Source organism: Solanum pennellii, chromosome 10 (genome assembly GCF_001406875.1).
Source record: "Solanum pennellii chromosome 10, SPENNV200".
Classification (NCBI taxonomy): Eukaryota; Viridiplantae; Streptophyta; class Magnoliopsida; order Solanales; family Solanaceae; genus Solanum; species Solanum pennellii.
In genome coordinates this window covers 63,031,619-63,050,375 of record NC_028646.1, presented here as the reverse complement: position 1 = coordinate 63,050,375, position 18,757 = coordinate 63,031,619, and the positions used below count along the sequence as shown (strand labels likewise).

At 35.4% G+C, this 18,757-nt stretch overlaps 1 protein-coding gene across 5 annotated transcripts; it reads left to right on the top strand.

Annotated features, from left to right (window-relative positions):
• Window positions 1-7: 7 nt before the first annotated feature.
• On the top strand, window positions 8-15,895 carry LOC107032704 (protein DETOXIFICATION 29-like). 5 transcript variants are annotated; one of them, XM_027912482.1, is made up of 8 exons: window positions 849-946; window positions 2,172-2,260; window positions 2,507-3,048; window positions 3,147-3,233; window positions 3,445-3,501; window positions 3,645-3,883; window positions 4,190-4,395; window positions 15,744-15,895. In XM_027912482.1, exons 2-8 carry the CDS (start codon window positions 2,258-2,260, stop codon window positions 15,870-15,872), a joined length of 1,263 nt encoding a protein of 420 aa, XP_027768283.1. In that variant the 5' UTR covers window positions 849-946; window positions 2,172-2,257; the 3' UTR covers window positions 15,873-15,895. The 5 variants fall into 5 exon arrangements, with proteins under 5 accessions (XP_027768284.1, XP_027768283.1, XP_027768281.1 ...); XM_027912481.1 differs by lacking the exon at window positions 849-946 and adding an exon at window positions 1,854-2,075; XM_027912483.1 differs by lacking the exons at window positions 849-946; window positions 2,172-2,260 and adding an exon at window positions 8-116.
• The last annotated feature ends 2,862 nt before the right edge of the window (window positions 15,896-18,757 follow it).

Sequence of the window (18,757 nt, the reverse complement as noted above, 5' to 3'; positions counted from 1 at the left end):
TTGCTCCGCAGACTTCCAAAAACTGAGACCATTGAATATATGTTGTTGCAGAATGAAGGTTACCTGCATGGTTTAGTTCTTATGAGGTAGTGGATGGTTGAGCCTAAATATGAGAGTTGAGTTATTTTTTGTTGTATGAAGGTGTCATTTTTAGGACTGAATAAAAGAAGTGTTTCACACGGTTTGATTAGGAAGAAGTACTAATTTTTCCCTCAAGTTTCTTTCAAATATTAAAAGTACCAATCAAATATTATGGTTTATCTATTTATTTGTAATTTTTTAAAATTGTTGAATTGAAGTTCAAATTGTGGTTAAAAAAGTTAAATAATATGTGTTAAAAATATTGAAATAAAGCGGGTCATGACCTAACCCAATTTTGAATCCAAAGTAAACTTGGGCGGGTCAAGATTCAATTCAAATTTTATTTTAACTCATTTTAATATTTCAAATTTCAATACAATTTGCCTAAAAAAGTACTGATTTATAAAATAAATCAAACATTAAGGAGTTTATTTATCACATATTTGATCAAACTTTTAAAACTGTTTACTTTATAAGGGTATTGTGATTTCAAAAGTGTTCCTCAAAATTAAAAAGTCGTTTGTGTTGGACTAGTTAATCTGAAATTTACTTTTAAACGACAAAAGTCTTTCCAATGATATTTTCTCAAAAGTACTTTTAGCTTTTAAAAAATAACTTGATATGCTACTTAAAACATTTAACTTATTTTTCACCAGAATCTTGGCAAAACATTTCACTTTCATAAAGAAAAATATATATATATAAAGAAATTAGCCTCTCAAAAATTTGTAACCATTATTCCCCTTCAAACAATTTTCAACTCCAAAAAGAAACAAACCGAAACAGTAATATTATATATACAGAGAGAGAGAACTATAAGTCTACAATAAAGATAAAGAGTCACAAACCTAAAAAGGCTATGCAGGTTAGTTTCCTACTTTGATTTTTACAAATATGATATAGTTATATAATTCAATAAAAGAAAAAAGTTTAATCTAGTAATTAAGATGTTATGAAAAATCTTTGAGGTCATGTGTTTCTAAGTTTTTTTAATTACAATCATTGACACTCAAGTCTTATTAATCTCAAAATTATATTTTTTGCTACAACCATTAACATTTTTTAATGACAAATCTGAATCGGTTGTATGACAACCATTTAAAATCATTGACACTCCTTGATGACAAAAAATCTAAAACTGCTATAAAAAAAAAGTTATAGATATATCAATTCTGTTTTTCTTTTTTTTTTAAAGCCGCCCCAGCAAGTATTTCAACGTCAACCCGCCCCTTGTTCTTAATTCGTTATGTAACAAATTCCATAAAGCTGGAAATGAAGATGTGACATGAATTAAATAGAGTTTGTTTGAATTGAATCTAGTCATAGTCTTTTCCTCAAGGATGCCCAAAATGTCAAACTTCTTTTTATTGTTTATGATTACCATTTACCAGTAAATCAAGTTAGATAAATATTTAATTTTTGAAATAGGCATTAATATTAATCTAATAAAATTATAACTTTTACAGTATTCTATGGTATAATATATCAGCGACTAGTTGGGGTCTTAGCCAAATATATTTGACTGTTTATTTTCACATGTTTGTTTATATTTAAAATTTGCAATTAAATTTTCAAAATATTTATAAAATAAAAATTATTAACTGCCTGTGTCTATTTCAAATCATTTAGTCTTTTTGTCCATAGTCAACAAAAGTGGACAGATAGCTCAAATTTTTTATACCTTTTACATCTTTTTGAATGATGATTAGCTCACAATATTTTTTATATACTAATAAAACATTTACCAAACCCAACTCATACAATCTTGTTTTAGATACTTTTTAAAGTAATTTACTAACTCAATTTGCAAATGATTCAAATTATAATAATAAAATAGACAAGGGGGCATATGTCAATATTAAAGTAAAAGTAACATCTCAATGATTCATTTGTTTGTTTAAGCTAAAGCAGAGTTTTGAAGTATCAGGTTCTTAAAAAAATGGAAGAAAAGGGCTTAGAAATAGAGAGTGAAGAGACTGAAAATGAAAAAATAGGTAATAAATTGTGTGTTGAATCAAAAAAGGTGTGGCATATAGCAGGACCAGCTATCTTGAATGCAGTTTCTTTGTTTTCTCTTGAGTTTGTTACAGCTGCCTTTGCTGGAAGATTGGGAGATTTAGAACTTGCTGCTGTCTCTGAAGTTCATAATGTTATAGCAGGATTTGTCTATGGAGTCATGGTATTCTATTGTAGATTCACTGCTTTTGTACCTTTATAAGTAACCACACCATTTGAAGCTTATGACTTTTGTATTGGTACTTATCGAGTATAGAATAACATTAATAACATAGTTTAAATCAAAGTTACTGACACTTTAGAATTACTATGATTTTATTATACGTACACATTTTAGATGATCTAAATATAACATGATTGGGATCTTAAAGATCTTTTTTTTTTTTTGTTTACCTTGTTAAATTTTTAGTTAGGGATGGCAAGTGCTTTGGCAACACTTTGTGGTCAAGCTGTGGGAGCTGGACAGTTCAATATGCTTGGAGTTTACTTGCAAAGATCATGGATCATTACTGGAGTTACATCTTTGTTGCTCACACCAGTTTTTATCTTCACATCGCCGATACTAAGGCTCCTACGCCAAGATAAAGACATCTCACATCTTGCAGGGAAATACGCGATTTGGATAATTCCTCAAATGTTTGCATATGCCCTCAACTTTCCCATGCAGAAGTTTCTTCAATCTCAGAGCAAAGTTTGGGTTATGGCCATCATATCCATGGGAGGATTCGCTATTCATGTATTGCTAAATTGGATTCTTGTGGTAAAGGGAGGGCATGGACTTTTTGGTGCTGCAATTGCTGGAAATATCTCCTGGTGGCTTTTGGACATTGCTCAGCTTATTTACATAATTTCGGGCTATTTTCCAGAGGCGTGGACTGGTTTTTCATGTCTGGCTTTCAAATCATTGACTAACTTTGTTAAGCTATCACTGGCCTCTGCGGTAATGGTATGGTAAGTAGAGAATGGAAGCTTGGTAATTAGTATTTACCGTCTCTTGAAATGTTTCAACTTGTACCATTTTCGTGATGATACTAATTGAATGGTGGCAGTTTAGAGCTTTGGTACTTCACTGCAGTGATTCTAATGGTAGGAGGCTTGAAAAATGCTACAGTTTCTGTTGATGCCATATCTATCTGGTTAGTATCATGTTGCTCTATCGCAACTACTTTCTTGGATTTAACTTATATACATCGTCCGTGTAATGAAAATTTGATATGACCACCCTTTTGTTGTCTCACAGACCTGATTTTTGCTCTTCTCCTTTCTGAGTTCGTTCACAATAAACTTTCTTTTGAATTCTTTCACTACAAATCCTTACATGTTAATCAACTGGTCTGGATATGACAGCCTCGGATTGCAACTGTGGACACTGACGGTTGCCTTTGGTTTCACTTCATCAACCAGGTTAGCTGTTTCCGTGCAAGATTACATTGAATGAGAACTAGTAGGAGTTATAGTTAGCAAACTTAGATGATAACAATTTTATGTTTCTATGTCACCTATTTGGTTGTAAATCTGCCCTCCCTGAGATTTTTGTGGCGTTGCAGTGTGAGAGTTTCAAATGAATTAGGAGCTGGAAATCCAAAAGCAGCAAAATTCTCCATTTCAGTCAATGTTTTGACATCAGCAGTGATTGGCCTTATAATCTCAGCTACAATATTAGCTACCAGAAAAGAGTTTCCAAGACTATTCACAAATGAACAGCATGTCATAAAGGAGACATCAAAGCTGGGCTATATTCTTGCAGCTATCATCTTCCTTAATGGCATCCAACCTGTTCTACTTGGTATTTCTCTCTAATTTCTACTCATTAACATATTCTCGAGGTACATAAATCCAGGCTGAACATAGCTGCAATTCAGAAATAAAGTGAAGTTCAGGACGATATAGATGCCAAAAAGGTCATTCAAACAAGTTATAGTGACGTTGTCTTGTTACCAGACACCCTAACATTTGACTAGTACGCAAAACCTATGGACACAACTTATTGAAACATATCATAAACCTTGATCAAATGAATTCTTGCAAGTTTTTTGCATAAGCTTATGATTAGCGCGATATAACTATTTTTGATCAAATTGCAAAAATGCAGGAGTGGCAGTTGGTGCAGGATGGCAGCTTCAAGTGGCCTTAATTAGCATTGGATGTTATTATGGTTTTGGACTTCCATTGGGTGCATTGCTTGGTTACAAGTTCAAATTTGGGGTTGAAGGCATACTTTCAGCTATGCTTGCTGGCAGCTTGCTTCAGTCACTCTTCCAGTTTCTTATCATTGTGCGAACCAGTTGGCAAAAACAGGTAATTCTAACCAGTCAATTTGTGAGCACCTCCGACAATTCCACTAGGTATCTCTTCAAACCAAGGATTAGACATATGGTATAAATCACATCATGTTAGCTATAACACTTGTCAAATGATAAGGCAAAAAAAACAAAGGTCAAGAGATTGAAGAATTAGGCATAAATTCACTAGACATTGTTAGATTTAACCTCACTTCCCGATACCACAAAGATTATGATATTGATGTATCAGATTCCGATAGAGTAAGACTTCACGGAAATCTTTACACAAATAACCGGCTGGATTCACTGTTTACTTTTCCTAACGGAGAAGCATAAATTATATGCATCCTATACACATATTATACATGAACTACACATATCATTAGACATTCGCGTGTTATTATTAGTTTCTCGAACTATTGCAGGCTCTTCAAGCAGAGGAGAGAGTGAGAACTTGGGGTGGTGAAGTGGAGAACCAAGCAACCTCCTAATATAAGCAATTCCAATTGAATCCATTCTTAATTCAATTCAATGAGGAAATCAAACAAGCAAAAGTAAATCCTATTTTTGAAACAAGGCTCAGTGTACATACACTATTGAAGAAGACATGATGTCTTCGGGCAAGCTCACTCCAGTCATTTGTAGCTCCTAATATACTACCATCAAGTAGCTCACCCCGAATATATATATTGACAATATGTTTGGTCTGTTCATGAAAGACCGGATTTTGAGCAATATACAATGTCTCTTGACTGTTACCATAAACAACTGATCGAAAACTCACCAATCATGCTCAAACTGTGAAACATACCTTTAAACCATTTCAATACAAAGACATTCATTTCCATCGATTAGTCCAAGGCATATCTTCGTTGACATAGAAAAATTCAGTGGACCCTTGTAACATCAACCTCCAGAAATACTTCAAAACAACTAAACCTTCGAACCGTATAATAGTACTGTGCTCATTTCCAGAAAAATCAAGTCATCCACATAGACAATAAGAACATTAATTTGCACATTTGTCCCTTGCAAGGTAAAAAGATAATAATTTGAGTATGATTATTCAAATTCATACATCTTCAGAGCAGTTGACAATTTAGCAAATCAACAATGTGGAGTCTGTTTCAACCAATACAAAGATTTACGGAGTTAAAACACCTTCTGTCACGCCTAAAAGGTTGGTAGTTCAAAACGGAAAATTTGACGCCTTAACTTGATCAAGTGGACAACTCTACATGAAAAAAAACCATGACATAATCATGAAAAATATAGAAATCTTGAGATCTAAGACATAGATTCATAAAGGAACTATGTTTCCTAGGATTAAGCATTAGTAGTTATAGTTATAAGGACATAAATACATAAATATGACTTGGCTTCAGCGGACAACTGTGTCCCTCTAACTTTGAGTCTGCACAAGTAGACACTTAAATTTGTATAAAATTAAACAAGTAAACACACGTGTTCTACATGGCATAATACGTGTAAGACGCGACGTAGGACACAAAATTGCAATTTTGTGTGTCATGTAGGATGAATGTGTCTATTTATTCAATTTTATACAAGTTCAAGTGCCTACTTGTGCACAACCAAAGTTAAAGGTCAAAATTGTAAACTGACACCAAGTTAAGGGTCATGTTTATGTATTATGTCTTATAAAAAGTGAGCAAAATATACATACATACATGAGACATTGACACAAGTGTATGAATTCTTTAAGAGATCCTATAATCACTAATTGAAGTGTCAAGATAGGGGGGGCCTGACATACCCAAAAACACCTATATACATCACAAGATCACCTAAAAATCACCCCTGACAAGATCACTAAACTGTTAGGATCGAATTCACGCACACACACTAGATGAATGAAGAACACAAGAACTTTCAAGAGAAAGAGATGAGAGATCTAGAGAGAGAAAGAAAAAAACCCAATATTTCGTGGTAACACCCCGTGAGTAAACTTCCACGGCGGTGAGGTATATTTATATTAATAAATCAGAGTATTTTTGGTTACAGAGAATAAATAGGAAAACCTAAAATAGAGAATAAATAGGAAAGCCTAAAATAGAGAATAAATAGGAAAACCTAAAATTAATCAGGCTCCACTACCTAACAATTCTCCCACTTGGAGACTGACTCAGTCATCCAAAAAATACATTCTCAAAAAAAATCTCTTCATCATTAACATCTTTACCACACCGCAACATCTGTAGCAACAACTACAGAAGACCAACCGAGGTTTTACATAACCTCAGTTTCCCAACATCAACACATTTCGTCAACATGTCTGCCGGGTTGTTTGCACCCTCTATCTTTTCCAAGCACATATCACCATCCTCCACTGCCCTGCGAGTGAAATGGTATCGCCTTCTGATGTGCTTTGTCTTAGAATGATAGACTGGATTTTTCACCAACTGTATGGCACTCTGGCTATCTGAGTAAAGAATCTTCTCGCTCTGCTTCTTGCCCAATTCCTCCAGATAATCTGCCAGCCATATCATCTCTTTCCCAGCTTCAGCTATTGCCACATACTCAGCTTCAGTAGATGAAAGAGAAACACACTTCTGAAGCCTGGACATCCAACTCACTGCTGTTCCACCTATGGTGTAAATGTACCCGGATGTACTCTTGCTCGAGTCAACATCCCCACCAAGATCAGCATCCACAAAACCCTGTAGAGTCACCTTGCCTTTGCCAAAACAAAGTGAAGTACTGGATGTACCTCTCAGATATCTCAGAAGCCACTTCACAGCTTCCCAATGCTCTTTCCCAGGGTTCGCCATGTACCTGCTAACAACTCCCACTGCATGTGCTATATCAGGTCTAGTGCAGACCATAGCATACATCAAACTACCAACTGCTGAAGCATATGGAACAAGTGCCATGTGATCACGCTCCTCGGCAGTCTTGGGTGACTGCTCCTTTGACAATTTAAAGTGATTTGCCAATGGAGTAGTCCTGGGTTTAGCATCATTAACCCTGAATCTGCTCAGCACCTTCTCAATGTACAACTCCTGAGATAGATTTAAAGTGCAAGCAGATCTATCCCGAGAAATCTTCATCCCCAAAATCTGCTTTGCTGGACCCAAATCTTTCATCTCAAACGCTGCAGACAACCTTGTCTTCAGATTGTTAATCTCCCTCATACTAGATCCTGCAATCAACATATCATCCACATACAAGAGTAGAAAGACATATGAATCAGTGTATTTCTTGAAGTAACAACAAGGATCCTTTTCAGCTTTGCAGAATCCACTCTTGGTCATGAAGGAGTCAAACTTCTTGTACCACTGCCTTGGTGCTTGCTTTAGTCCATACAAGCTCCTGGTGAGCTTGCACACCATGTGTTCCTTGCCTGGAACCACAAATCCTTCCGGTTGCTGCATATAGATCTCTTTGTCCAGATCTCCATGTAAAAATGCTGTTTTTACATCCATTTGCTCTAGATGCAAATTCTCCGATGCAACAATACTCAACAGAATTCGAATAGAGGTTAACTTCACAACAGGAGAGAATATTTCAGCATAATCAATACCTTTCCTTTGTGAATATCCTTTAACCACTAAACGAGCCTTGAACCTTCTTTTGCCATCTGGTTCAGTCTTGATTCTGAACACCCACTTGTTCAGCAAAGCTCTCTTCCCTGCAGGTAACTCAGTCAACACCCATGTGTCGTTCTTCTCAAGTGACCTCATCTCATCATCCATGGCTTGCTCCCACTTGATCGAATCCTCCACCTGTAGGGCCTCATCAAAAGACTCTGGTTCCCCCTCATCAGTCAGCAATAGATAGTGTAATGAAGGTGAATACCTATCTGGTGCCCTGATGGATCTGGATGATCTCCTTAACACCTGGTCAGGTGTAACTTGCTCCACTTCAGATTCTTCAGTAGGAGTTGGTTGAGTATCTGCTTCGACATCTCTGGGGTTACTCTTCTCCAACTCAACCTCAACTCCCACTTGCTTTGTAATCTCTAGAACCTTCTGCTCTCTGTCCTTGTACAGGACAGACTCATCAAATGTCACGTCACAATGTCTCAGGATCTTTCTGTTCTTGTCATCCCAAAACCTGTAACCAAACAAATCAGAACCATATCCTATGAAGTAACACTTCACAGCCTTGGCATCAAGCTTGTCTCTCTTTTCTGGATCAACATGAACATAAGCAGTGCAACCAAAAGTCCTCAAGTGTGAGTACTTGAGTTCTTTTCCTGTCCACACCTCCTCTGGAATCTTGAACCCTAAAGGAACTGATGGTCCCCTGTTGATCAAGTATGCAGCTGTGCTCACAGCATCCGCCCAAAGTGTTTTGGGCAGCCCACAGTGTATCCTCATACTCCTTGCACGCTCATTCAATGTTCTGTTCATCCTCTCAGCAATTCCATTCTGCCTTGCCTTACCAGGAACTGTTCTCATCAATCTGATTCCCTCAGCTGCACAGAATGCCTTGAACTCTGATTTGTCATACTCTCCTCCATTGTCAGACCTTAGGCATTTGACTTTCAAACCGGTCTGATTCTCAACTTCAGCTTTCCACTTCTTGAAAGTTGCAAACACATCTGACTTATGCTTCAAGAAGTAAACCCATACCTTCCTGCTGAAATCATCAATGAAGGTAACATAGAATCTGGATCCTCCAAGTGATGATACTGGAGATGGTCCCCAAACATCTGTATGGACCATTTCCAACCGCACTTTCTTTGGCTCTCTAGGAGTCTTTGTGAAGCTTACTCTTTTCTGTTTGCCCATAACACAGCTCTCGCAAAGACCCATATCAACAGACTTCAGACCCTCTAATGCTCCTTTTGCAACCAGCATCTTCATTCCTTTAGTACTCATGTGTCCAAGTCTGTTGTGCCACAGACATGAACCGGAAGCACCTTCAGCAACAGCGGCCATGTTTATACACCCTGCAGTGGTGTACAAGGTTCCAGATTTGGTGCCACGAGCTACTACCATAGCACCTTTCACGATCTTCCACGAACCTTTCCCAAACTCTGCTGCATATCCCGTGCTATCCAACTGACCAACAGAGATCAGATTTTTCTTGATCCCAGGAATATATCTGACATCCTCCAATGTCAACTGGTTTCCCGAGGTGGTCTTTATGCAAACATCCCCCTTTCCTTCAATCTCTAAGGCTTTATTGTCAGCAAGATATACTTTTCCAAAATTTCCAGATTTGAAATTTTGGAACAACTCCTTGCTTGGAGACGAATGGAAAGATGCACCAGAATCCAAAATCCATGATTCAACCGGGCTGTTCACACTAAGGATTAGAGCATCCCCAATGTCCTCTGCTGAATTTACAGAATCATTGTCATCTCCAAATTTCTGATTCTGTTTCTTCTTTGGCTTTGTACAGTTCGTCCGAAAGTGCCCTTTTTCTCCATAGTTCCAACAAGTCACGTTTGATCTGTTCAGGGATTTTCCTCGATTCTTTGATTTTGATCGACCATGTTGATTTTGGCCTTTCGTCTTACTTCTCCCCCTTCGATCAACGCTGAGAGCACTGCCCGATGAATCTCCCACTTCTCGTTTGCGAATACTTTCGCTAAGAACAACATCACGGATTTCATCAAACTTCAGTTTCTCAGATCCACGGGAACTGCTAATCGCAGCAACAACAGTATCCCAAGACTCGGGCAGAGATGACATCAAAATCAACGCCTTAATTTCATCTTCAAAATTAATATCCACATAATTGAGTTGACTCACAATCATATTGAACTCGTTTATATGATCAGAAACAGATCCAGTTTCAGACATTTGTAAATTGAACAATCTGCGCATCAAATATACCTTGTTCATAGCCGATGGTTTTTCATACATGTTTGACAGTGCCTTCAACAGACCGGACGTAGTCTTCTCCTTCACGATGTTGAACGCCACGTTTCTTGACAAAGTCAACCGGATCAACCCTAGAGCCTGGCGATCCTTGAGTTTCCACTTCTCCTCCGTCATGGATTCCGGCTTCACCCCGGTCAACGGTTCGTGAAGATCTTTCTGGTACAGATAATCTTCGATCTGCATCTTCTAGAAACTGAAATCGGATCCATCAAACTTCTCGATTCCAAGCTTCGAACTATCCATCTTCTGTGATCGTGTTGAATCTCCTTAGCTCTGATACCAGTTGTTAGGATCAAATTCACGCACACACACTAGATGAATGAAGAACACAAGAACTTTCAAGAGAAAGAGATGAGAGATCTAGAGAGAGAAAGAGAAAAACCCAATATTTCGTGGTAACACCCCGTGAGTAAACTTCCACGGCGGTGAGGTATATTTATATTAATAAATCAGAGTATTTTTGGTTACAGAGAATAAATAGGAAAACCTAAAATAGAGAATAAATAGGAAAGCCTAAAATAGAGAATAAATAGGAAAACCTAAAATTAATCAGGCTCCACTACCTAACATAAACATCACCCAAAAAACCCTAGAATTTGATCCACCCGACTAGTTAATGCTTGTAATCATTTTATTAACTAGGTAGACTCTCCGCTAATGGAAACAACAATGTTAATTTCATCGCAGACTTCAATTTGGGTACTATGGGATATCACGGATTTCGAGCACTGTAATAAGAATTTTTTCAACAATTCTTGCATCTTTAAATTCAGCACGTAGTAATCTTATCTTGTTCACAATGTCAATCAATCCGTACGAGTATTCTTTGGCCGTCTTAGAGTCTTCCATTCTATGCAACTCAAACTCGCCTATATATTAAATTCAATACCTGCATTCCTAGTATTTTTTCATCTCTGACATACTCTTTTTTCAGATAATTCCAAATTTCTTCAGGTGATGTGAGAGACATAATTCTTGTGAAAATAGTTGTTGAAACAACAGAAAATAGAGTTGCCTTCGCTTTAGACTTTGTGGTTTTCTTTTCCTTGTGACTCTTAATTTGAGCTATGGTGGGATTATTCGGCACCAAAGTAATTTCATAATTCTCTTCCATAACTTCCTGAAGATCAAGAGCATCCAACTAAGTTTCCATTCTCACAATTCATAACTAATAATTTTCACCATCAAAATAGATGAAGTCATTCGTAAAAAACCATTTTAAGAATTCATCTCTTCAGTCACAGGTCCTCAAGAAAAGAAACTGATATCAATTGTTGGTTTTAAAAGAGAATAAATTGCATAAAAGAATAAAAATAAAGAAAGCTTATGAATCAACGTTTAATGATTGATATAATTTCAGTGCAGTCTAAGAATACAATTTGTAATAAAATTAATAATTTCTAAACCTAAAATTAAGCATACAGATTTGTTGAAAATATTAAACTCCTATGTCAATAATATACTATTTATTCAAAATTCAAATAGGATACAAATCACAATTAAAAGACCTAACTAGTTGACTAGGTCTATTTTAATAAAACTATTGCAATGAGAATTTTACAATTTTAAAGCAAATAATCAACACTCCTCCTTGCTTTAGGAATTAAAACATTTTGTTCTTCTATCTTGGGATCTCCAAACTTGATATTCGAAAGCAACCTTGCGAATAAATCAGGAGATTCATCTTTGGGCTTGTAGTGAACTAAATTTATTTCTCGTTATGAATACAATTCTTGAGTACTAAATATTTTTGGCATGTCTTTCTGCTTTATTTGCATCTAGAATTTAAACTGATTCATTTTATTTTCCTGAAACATAGATAATTCCTCCATTGCTTCAATTCTTTTAGGAACATTAAAAGCTCCTTTAAACCTTTCACCTTCTTTTGAGCCAATGTCGCCTAGGCGAAATAACAGAAGAAAATACTTTCATAAATCTTCTACAGTAACCGGTCAAATTCAAGAAATCTCGTAAATATAATGTGGATAAAGGCCTAGGCCAATTCTTAACTTACTTGATTTTCTTAGGATCAACTTGAATACCTTCACCGGAAACAATATGACCAAGAAAAGCAACGGACCTCAATCAAAACTCATATTTGCTAAACTTAGCATACATTCATGATCCTTAAGAATTTGCAACACACTCCTCAAATGCTCAACATATTCATCCTCACTCCATGAATAAATCAAAACATCAATAAGCACAATCATGAACATACAAAGATTTATTAAAGACCATATTCATCAAATTCATAAACGTCATTGAGACATTAGTCAAATCAAAAAACATTATCAAAAGGTGACACCTTGAACTCGGAGCAACTATCGAAAGGGGTAACACGATAATTTTCTAAGAAAAAATAAAAAATAGACCTTTAAGGTAATTACAAAAACAAAACAAGATTTAAAATACTACAGTATTTATCTATGGAGTTGTACTGGTAATCTAGCTTCAAGAGTTACTATGAACCTCAATAATGGTTCATTAGGGAAAAAAATCATGATAAATATCAGATTAGTTCATTCTTCCAATAAAGAAATTATACAAAATGTCAAATCCTTCCAATTTTTGACATTGATGTAACAATCATATTTCTAATTTATTTTTATCCAAAACAGATTAAGAAAATATTATACAAGGTCATATGAGTTCATTTTGATATTTTTGAACTCCTTAAATAATCTATTCCTCCCCTTTCACAAGTTTTTTTAATCTCTACTCAGATTTGTTGCGTCCTCGAGTCATTTCTTATCACTTTAGGCTCAGAATCTAAATTATTTTTTTTATTTTGGTCCGTTTACGACACACTATTCTATAATTTCTTTTTGCTCCCCTTTTAGTATTACTCTCACTTAGAGCAATTTGAGCATGTCTCTTTCGTTCAATCTGAAATGAAAATACAAAATAAGAAATATGGTTAATATATTTTAATGCGACAACGTATATCACGGATTTCTTGTAGAAGGAAAATGTCTCAACTTATACTTGAAAACTCTTTCTCAAAAACATATCAAAATTATATTGTGATATGATCACTGATGACTCGGGAAGTCATACAGCAGAAATATTGATGTCATAACTAGATATCATACTCCTTAAACATTGATGGCATACTAAATTATCATACTAATCATGTTTTAGATGTAAGGATTTACTGGATTCTCAAAACATAAAACAATGTAAACATTCATAAATCCTATCAATTATTCAGGATCGTAGAACTATATGATTTTCACATAAATCTATTACTATAATAATTCAGTCAAGAACACATACCAGAATCAACCATTCTAATTCTTGACTTGAATTGAGCGAAAGTCTTTTCTTGAGTCTTGACAAGAAACTAGTTTTCTTTTCTCTCTTTACCTTGTGCATAGTAGGATACCGTAGGTGGGATATGTTATTCTTTTTTAATAAGCAGAGAGAGGACCAAGCGGTTAATTACCATTTTCCATCAAAGTAGGTAGTGGAGAGTTATAACCATAATAAACTTCTCATATTTATCCAGTTAGAATTTAGTTAGTAATTGAATATTAAATCAAAATAACATTAATGTGAGCCATAAAAACTAACACACATGTGCCATAAAATTAACATTCTCCCACTTAGCACACGTAACATCATGCCTTTATTTAATTGTTTTAAAAAATTCAATTACGATGTGCACATATACTAAATCTAACATTATTTGTTATTTGAGCAATTCAACTAATAGAAGTCATGACAGTCATACATCACTTCTTGATATAATTCCTTCCATGTACTACAATATTAATATATTGCCCAATACGACCTTTAGATACACAATGGTCCCGTATCTAGAACAGACAGAAAGCTTTTTAGAAAATCTACAGGTGAAATCAACGGTTACCATCAACGGGCCGTAGCCTAACCCACGGCCCGTACTGCACATCCATCGTTTGTGACTGAAACTCTCCCGAAATGCAGCCTAGAAAATTTGACTAAGTGTTGAACGACGGACGGATCTACGGTCCGTAGGTCAGACTACGGTCCGTAGGTCAGACTATGGTCCGTAGTCTGTGTTCGTCGATCAAGACCCAGTTACCCACTCTCTGATAAGAACCATGATTGACCAGTACGGTCCGTAAATGGACCTACGGATCTTAAGTATGACCATAGGTGAAAATTAGCAGACAATTAGGGGAAAATGCAGTTGGGTCAACTTTAAATGATCATAACTCTTAGCACAAAATAAATTAGGTGTCACGTGACCTACCAAAAGATAGGTAATTGAATTAGCTTTTCATACCTTGCGAAAATCAGAACTTCGAGTAAAAAGTTATGTCCGTTTTAGTAAAGGTTTGTCGAACAGACCCAACCTACGGACCCAAATGACGAACCGTCGATTGAATGACGGCCCGTCAGTCCAAGTCGTCGGTTGATCCGACAGGAGTTAACTCAGGAGTCTTTTGGTCTTTTCCCACTTTGTTTAAACCCTGAGATACGTTGTTTTGATCCTAAATCATCAAATATTAGGCAGTTTAAGCCTAGAAACATAACTAAAACTTACCTAAGTCAAATCATTAATAAAAAACTTAGAAAATTAGAAGCAAGATAGGAGAAAAAGGTCAAGAACGCAGCAAGGTTCCAGCAGTTCCAGCCCTAAAATCTAAATATTTCTCCGTGAATTTCATTACTAGGTATGTGGGATTTCACTAGTGGGTTCCTTTCACCCATTGGGTCCCTAGTTTTCAGTCAGATTCTTGATTCCCATATCATGATTAGACCTAGGGTTTCTAGAACTTCAACAGAACTTCATGAATTAATTAATTATATGTTCCAAATTAGATTTCCGTGTTATTATTCAATTTATCTCATGAATTTCAGAACCCTAGCTATGTATTTCTTTAGTTCTTAAATTACACATGCTAGGTCAGATATTTCAGTTACTTCGGATATACATGCCTCAGTTATAAATGCATAATTATCAGATTAATTGTTGCATTCTCAGTTTGCATGTTCAGTTTTGAGTTATCCAGTATTTACATAAACTCATAATTAGTTAATTACATAATTCATTGGGAGTAATATTAATAATGAGTTAGACTAGGGTTCAGCGTATCCAATAGTCCCAGAACTACTAGCCAAGTAGGTTGTAAGTCCTCTTCGTGGGCATCGGTTCAGTGATCACGCCAGCATGTCTTTATACCTCTGGCATAGTATATTGGGTTCTCTCGATGGGGCGTATACATCGGACTCCACATTTAGCTCTTGTGATTTTAGTATCGATTATTAGTAGCTCCCATAGATAAGTCAGATTTCACTGCATTGACCATTTATCAGTATATCCAGTATTCGGTTTCAGCATGTTATAAATTGGTCATTGCATTCAGTTATCTCAGCATTCAAAATTTATATCATGTTCAGATTATATACTTGTTTTTGTGCTTGTTCAGTTATGTATTATTTTAGTTTTACTCTATCCTACATGCTCAGTACCCTCAAGTATTGACGCATACGTGCGCTACATCTTCTCGTGATGTAGGTTCAGGTTCTCAGCATCCAGATCGCACTTAGATCGATTCTCGATCACCTATTCAGCAGATCCAGTGGTGAGTCCTCATTCTCCAAGGACAGTAGTCATGAGTTTCTTTTCAGTCTTTCAGTAATTTAGTTTCAGTTTTTGCTAGATTTAGCTGGGGCTTGTCCCAGTATTTCTAGTCAGTTAGAGGCTTATTTCAGACATAGTTAGTTTCAGCTTAGCGTTGAGTTAATAACTTCTTTATATTAAACTCATCAGTATTTCAAATATCTTAGTTATAGAATATGGGTATTCCCCATCTTTTCAATTTAAATTATGACTTAGCTTCCGTATTCAGTTTATTATCTTTAGTATGCTCATGATCATTGCCAGCAGGGTTAGTTTGGGATCACTTGTGGTCCTAGGTTCCGTGTCCGCGTCTGGGGGGTACCTCGGGGCGTGACAATAATGCTTAGAATATCTTTATTTAAAACAAAATTTGTCATCATCATTTTCCACATAACGCATACAAGAGAAAAGTATGTAATAGCAGAAACATATATAGTTGAGATTTAAGTGTCAATTGCATAATCTAATAAAAAATTTACACAAAGTCATTCATTATTATCAATAAGATCCATTCTTTCAACATGTTCAACAAATGTTTTGGGTGGTAATCCTTTCATTAAAGGATCAACAATCATAAGTTTTGTGCTAATATGTTCATTTGTCACTTTATGTTTCTGGACTTCTTATTTAACTGAAAAATATTTCAATTCGAAATGTTTGGCACCCTTTGAATTTTTATCAATTTTAGAGAAGAAGACTATTGCAATATTATCACAATAAATTTTCAGCCGCTTAAAAATATTGTCGACTAGTCCAAGTCCTGAAATAAAGTTTCACAGTCATTTAGTTTGAACTGTGACCTCAAAGGATGTCATAAACTCACCTATTAGCTGTTTTGCACTCTTCAATTACATTGGTCCTTTAGATAATAGGAACAAATATCCAAATGTAAATTTTCTTGTATCCACACAACCAGCATAATTTGAATCTGAATATCCAATCACATCAATATGATCAGATTTTCTATAAGTGAGCATATGATCTTTAGTTCCTTGCAAGTATCGCAACTTTCTTCCTTATCTTTTCTATAAGTGAGATATCATTATCTTTTCCTTATGTGTCTATTCAAGCCTAAAACTAAGAGTTCTTAGTATCTTGGTTCATGTTCGAGTCTTTTGTAAAAAATGAGTTTGCAAATATTCTCCTTATTATATGCATGTTTTTGGTTAAATTCTTGTTAAATGAGAAATTGAGTTTTCATGTTTTGTATTCCTTCATGTTTATGTGCATTTAGAATAGATTGTCTATTTGCTTAATCAGGTGAAATTGTGAACATGCCCAAATGTTACATGAGTTGACTTGTTGAGCATGCCTAATGTGTTATTAAGAAGTTGCATGTCGAGCCTTTATGGGTAGAATTGTTTTAAATATGCCTTATTAAAAATAGGGGGAACCCATCGGTGGCCCCTAAACTTGGCACCAACTTTCACTTAGACACATTAACTAGACTCTATTCATTTTAGACACCTTATGTCACTCCCTGTTATGTCATTTTGATATTTTTTTAGATGAGTTGGCATATTGTGTGTGTTATACTGTTCTTGAGCGCGTGAAAAGTTTAAATATTGTACATTTTTACTTTTTTTTGTTTCTTCTTCTTCCTTCTCTCTCCTTCCAACACCTCCTCCATTATCCACCATTGTATCCAACCTTCTCCCCCTAATTTTCTCACCATTCTATTGTCATAAACATTGCCGAAATTATTCAAAATCTTTGTCGCAGAAGAAAAAAACTGAATTAGGTCGTGAATCTGGAGGCTTTAATGGTGATGCATATCTTTTTATTGCTCACGTCTAGGCTCTAGCCATATTAATCTTCTAAGACCCCTTTCCTTTTTTGTCCTTCAATATGCAATTTTACCTCTAGGAAAGCAAAAATTATCTGGTCCTAATAATTTTGACTATCTCGTCAAAAAGAAAAAAATGATGAAATCTGTTGAAAGACAATTAGGCCAAAAATGTCTTTTCTTTTATGGAGAAAGTTAAGTTGGTGCATCCCCAAATTCATTTATTTATAAAAGAGATAGAAGCGGAGGTGAAGATTATTGTGACCTGATGATAGTAAGAATGGATAAAGTACTTTGAATCCATAATTTTATCAAATTTGAAAATATGTTCATGGTGGTAAGAGAAGGGGAGATGAAGATGGTGAGAAAGAAGGATAGGTATTGCAGGTTTTATTATTTTTTTAAAAAAAATATAACTTATTTTTTTAAGTAAATAACTATTTAATTTTAAAAATATATTTTTATTTGTAGTACATTAATTTTTAATTATTTTTGGTATTTATACCACATGTCTTCAGTAATTTGTTGCTTTGACACATCATAGGCGAGTGTATTACACTCTCCTCAATGTTTTTGCTGATTATAAAAAAGTACCAAAATGACACAGTCGGCATCTACATAAGGTGTTTAAAATGAACAAAATGTGGTTAAGGTGTCTTAGTGAAAGTTTGTGCCAAATTTAGGTGGCTACCGATGAGTTCCGCCATAAAAATATTGCATAATTGTGCTTTGATGAGAAATTGCATGATGTGCTAAGTGATGCTTAAATGAGCGTGATGTAACTTGGAGAAGGAAGTTCCTCCAACATCATGAGAAATAGTACAAAATGATGTATAAGGAGTTGGTAGATATAGCTCTACTTGCTTGAATTGCATGAAGTTGTTTGAGCCTTCTATGTGGAGTGATGTTCCTACTAACTATGTATATGGTTTATATAGTGTATGCATGAATGTGGGCTGATGGCTTTGGTTGTTATCCCTTTAAGTGTAAAGTGTCATTGGACGAATGTTCCCAAGAAGGGGAGACTGTAACAACCCTAAAAATGAACTAGGATGAAGTAGATCTTCACTTGTGTTTTAAGGGCTGTTAACTTGTATTGAGAACATATGTCATGTTTTTCGAG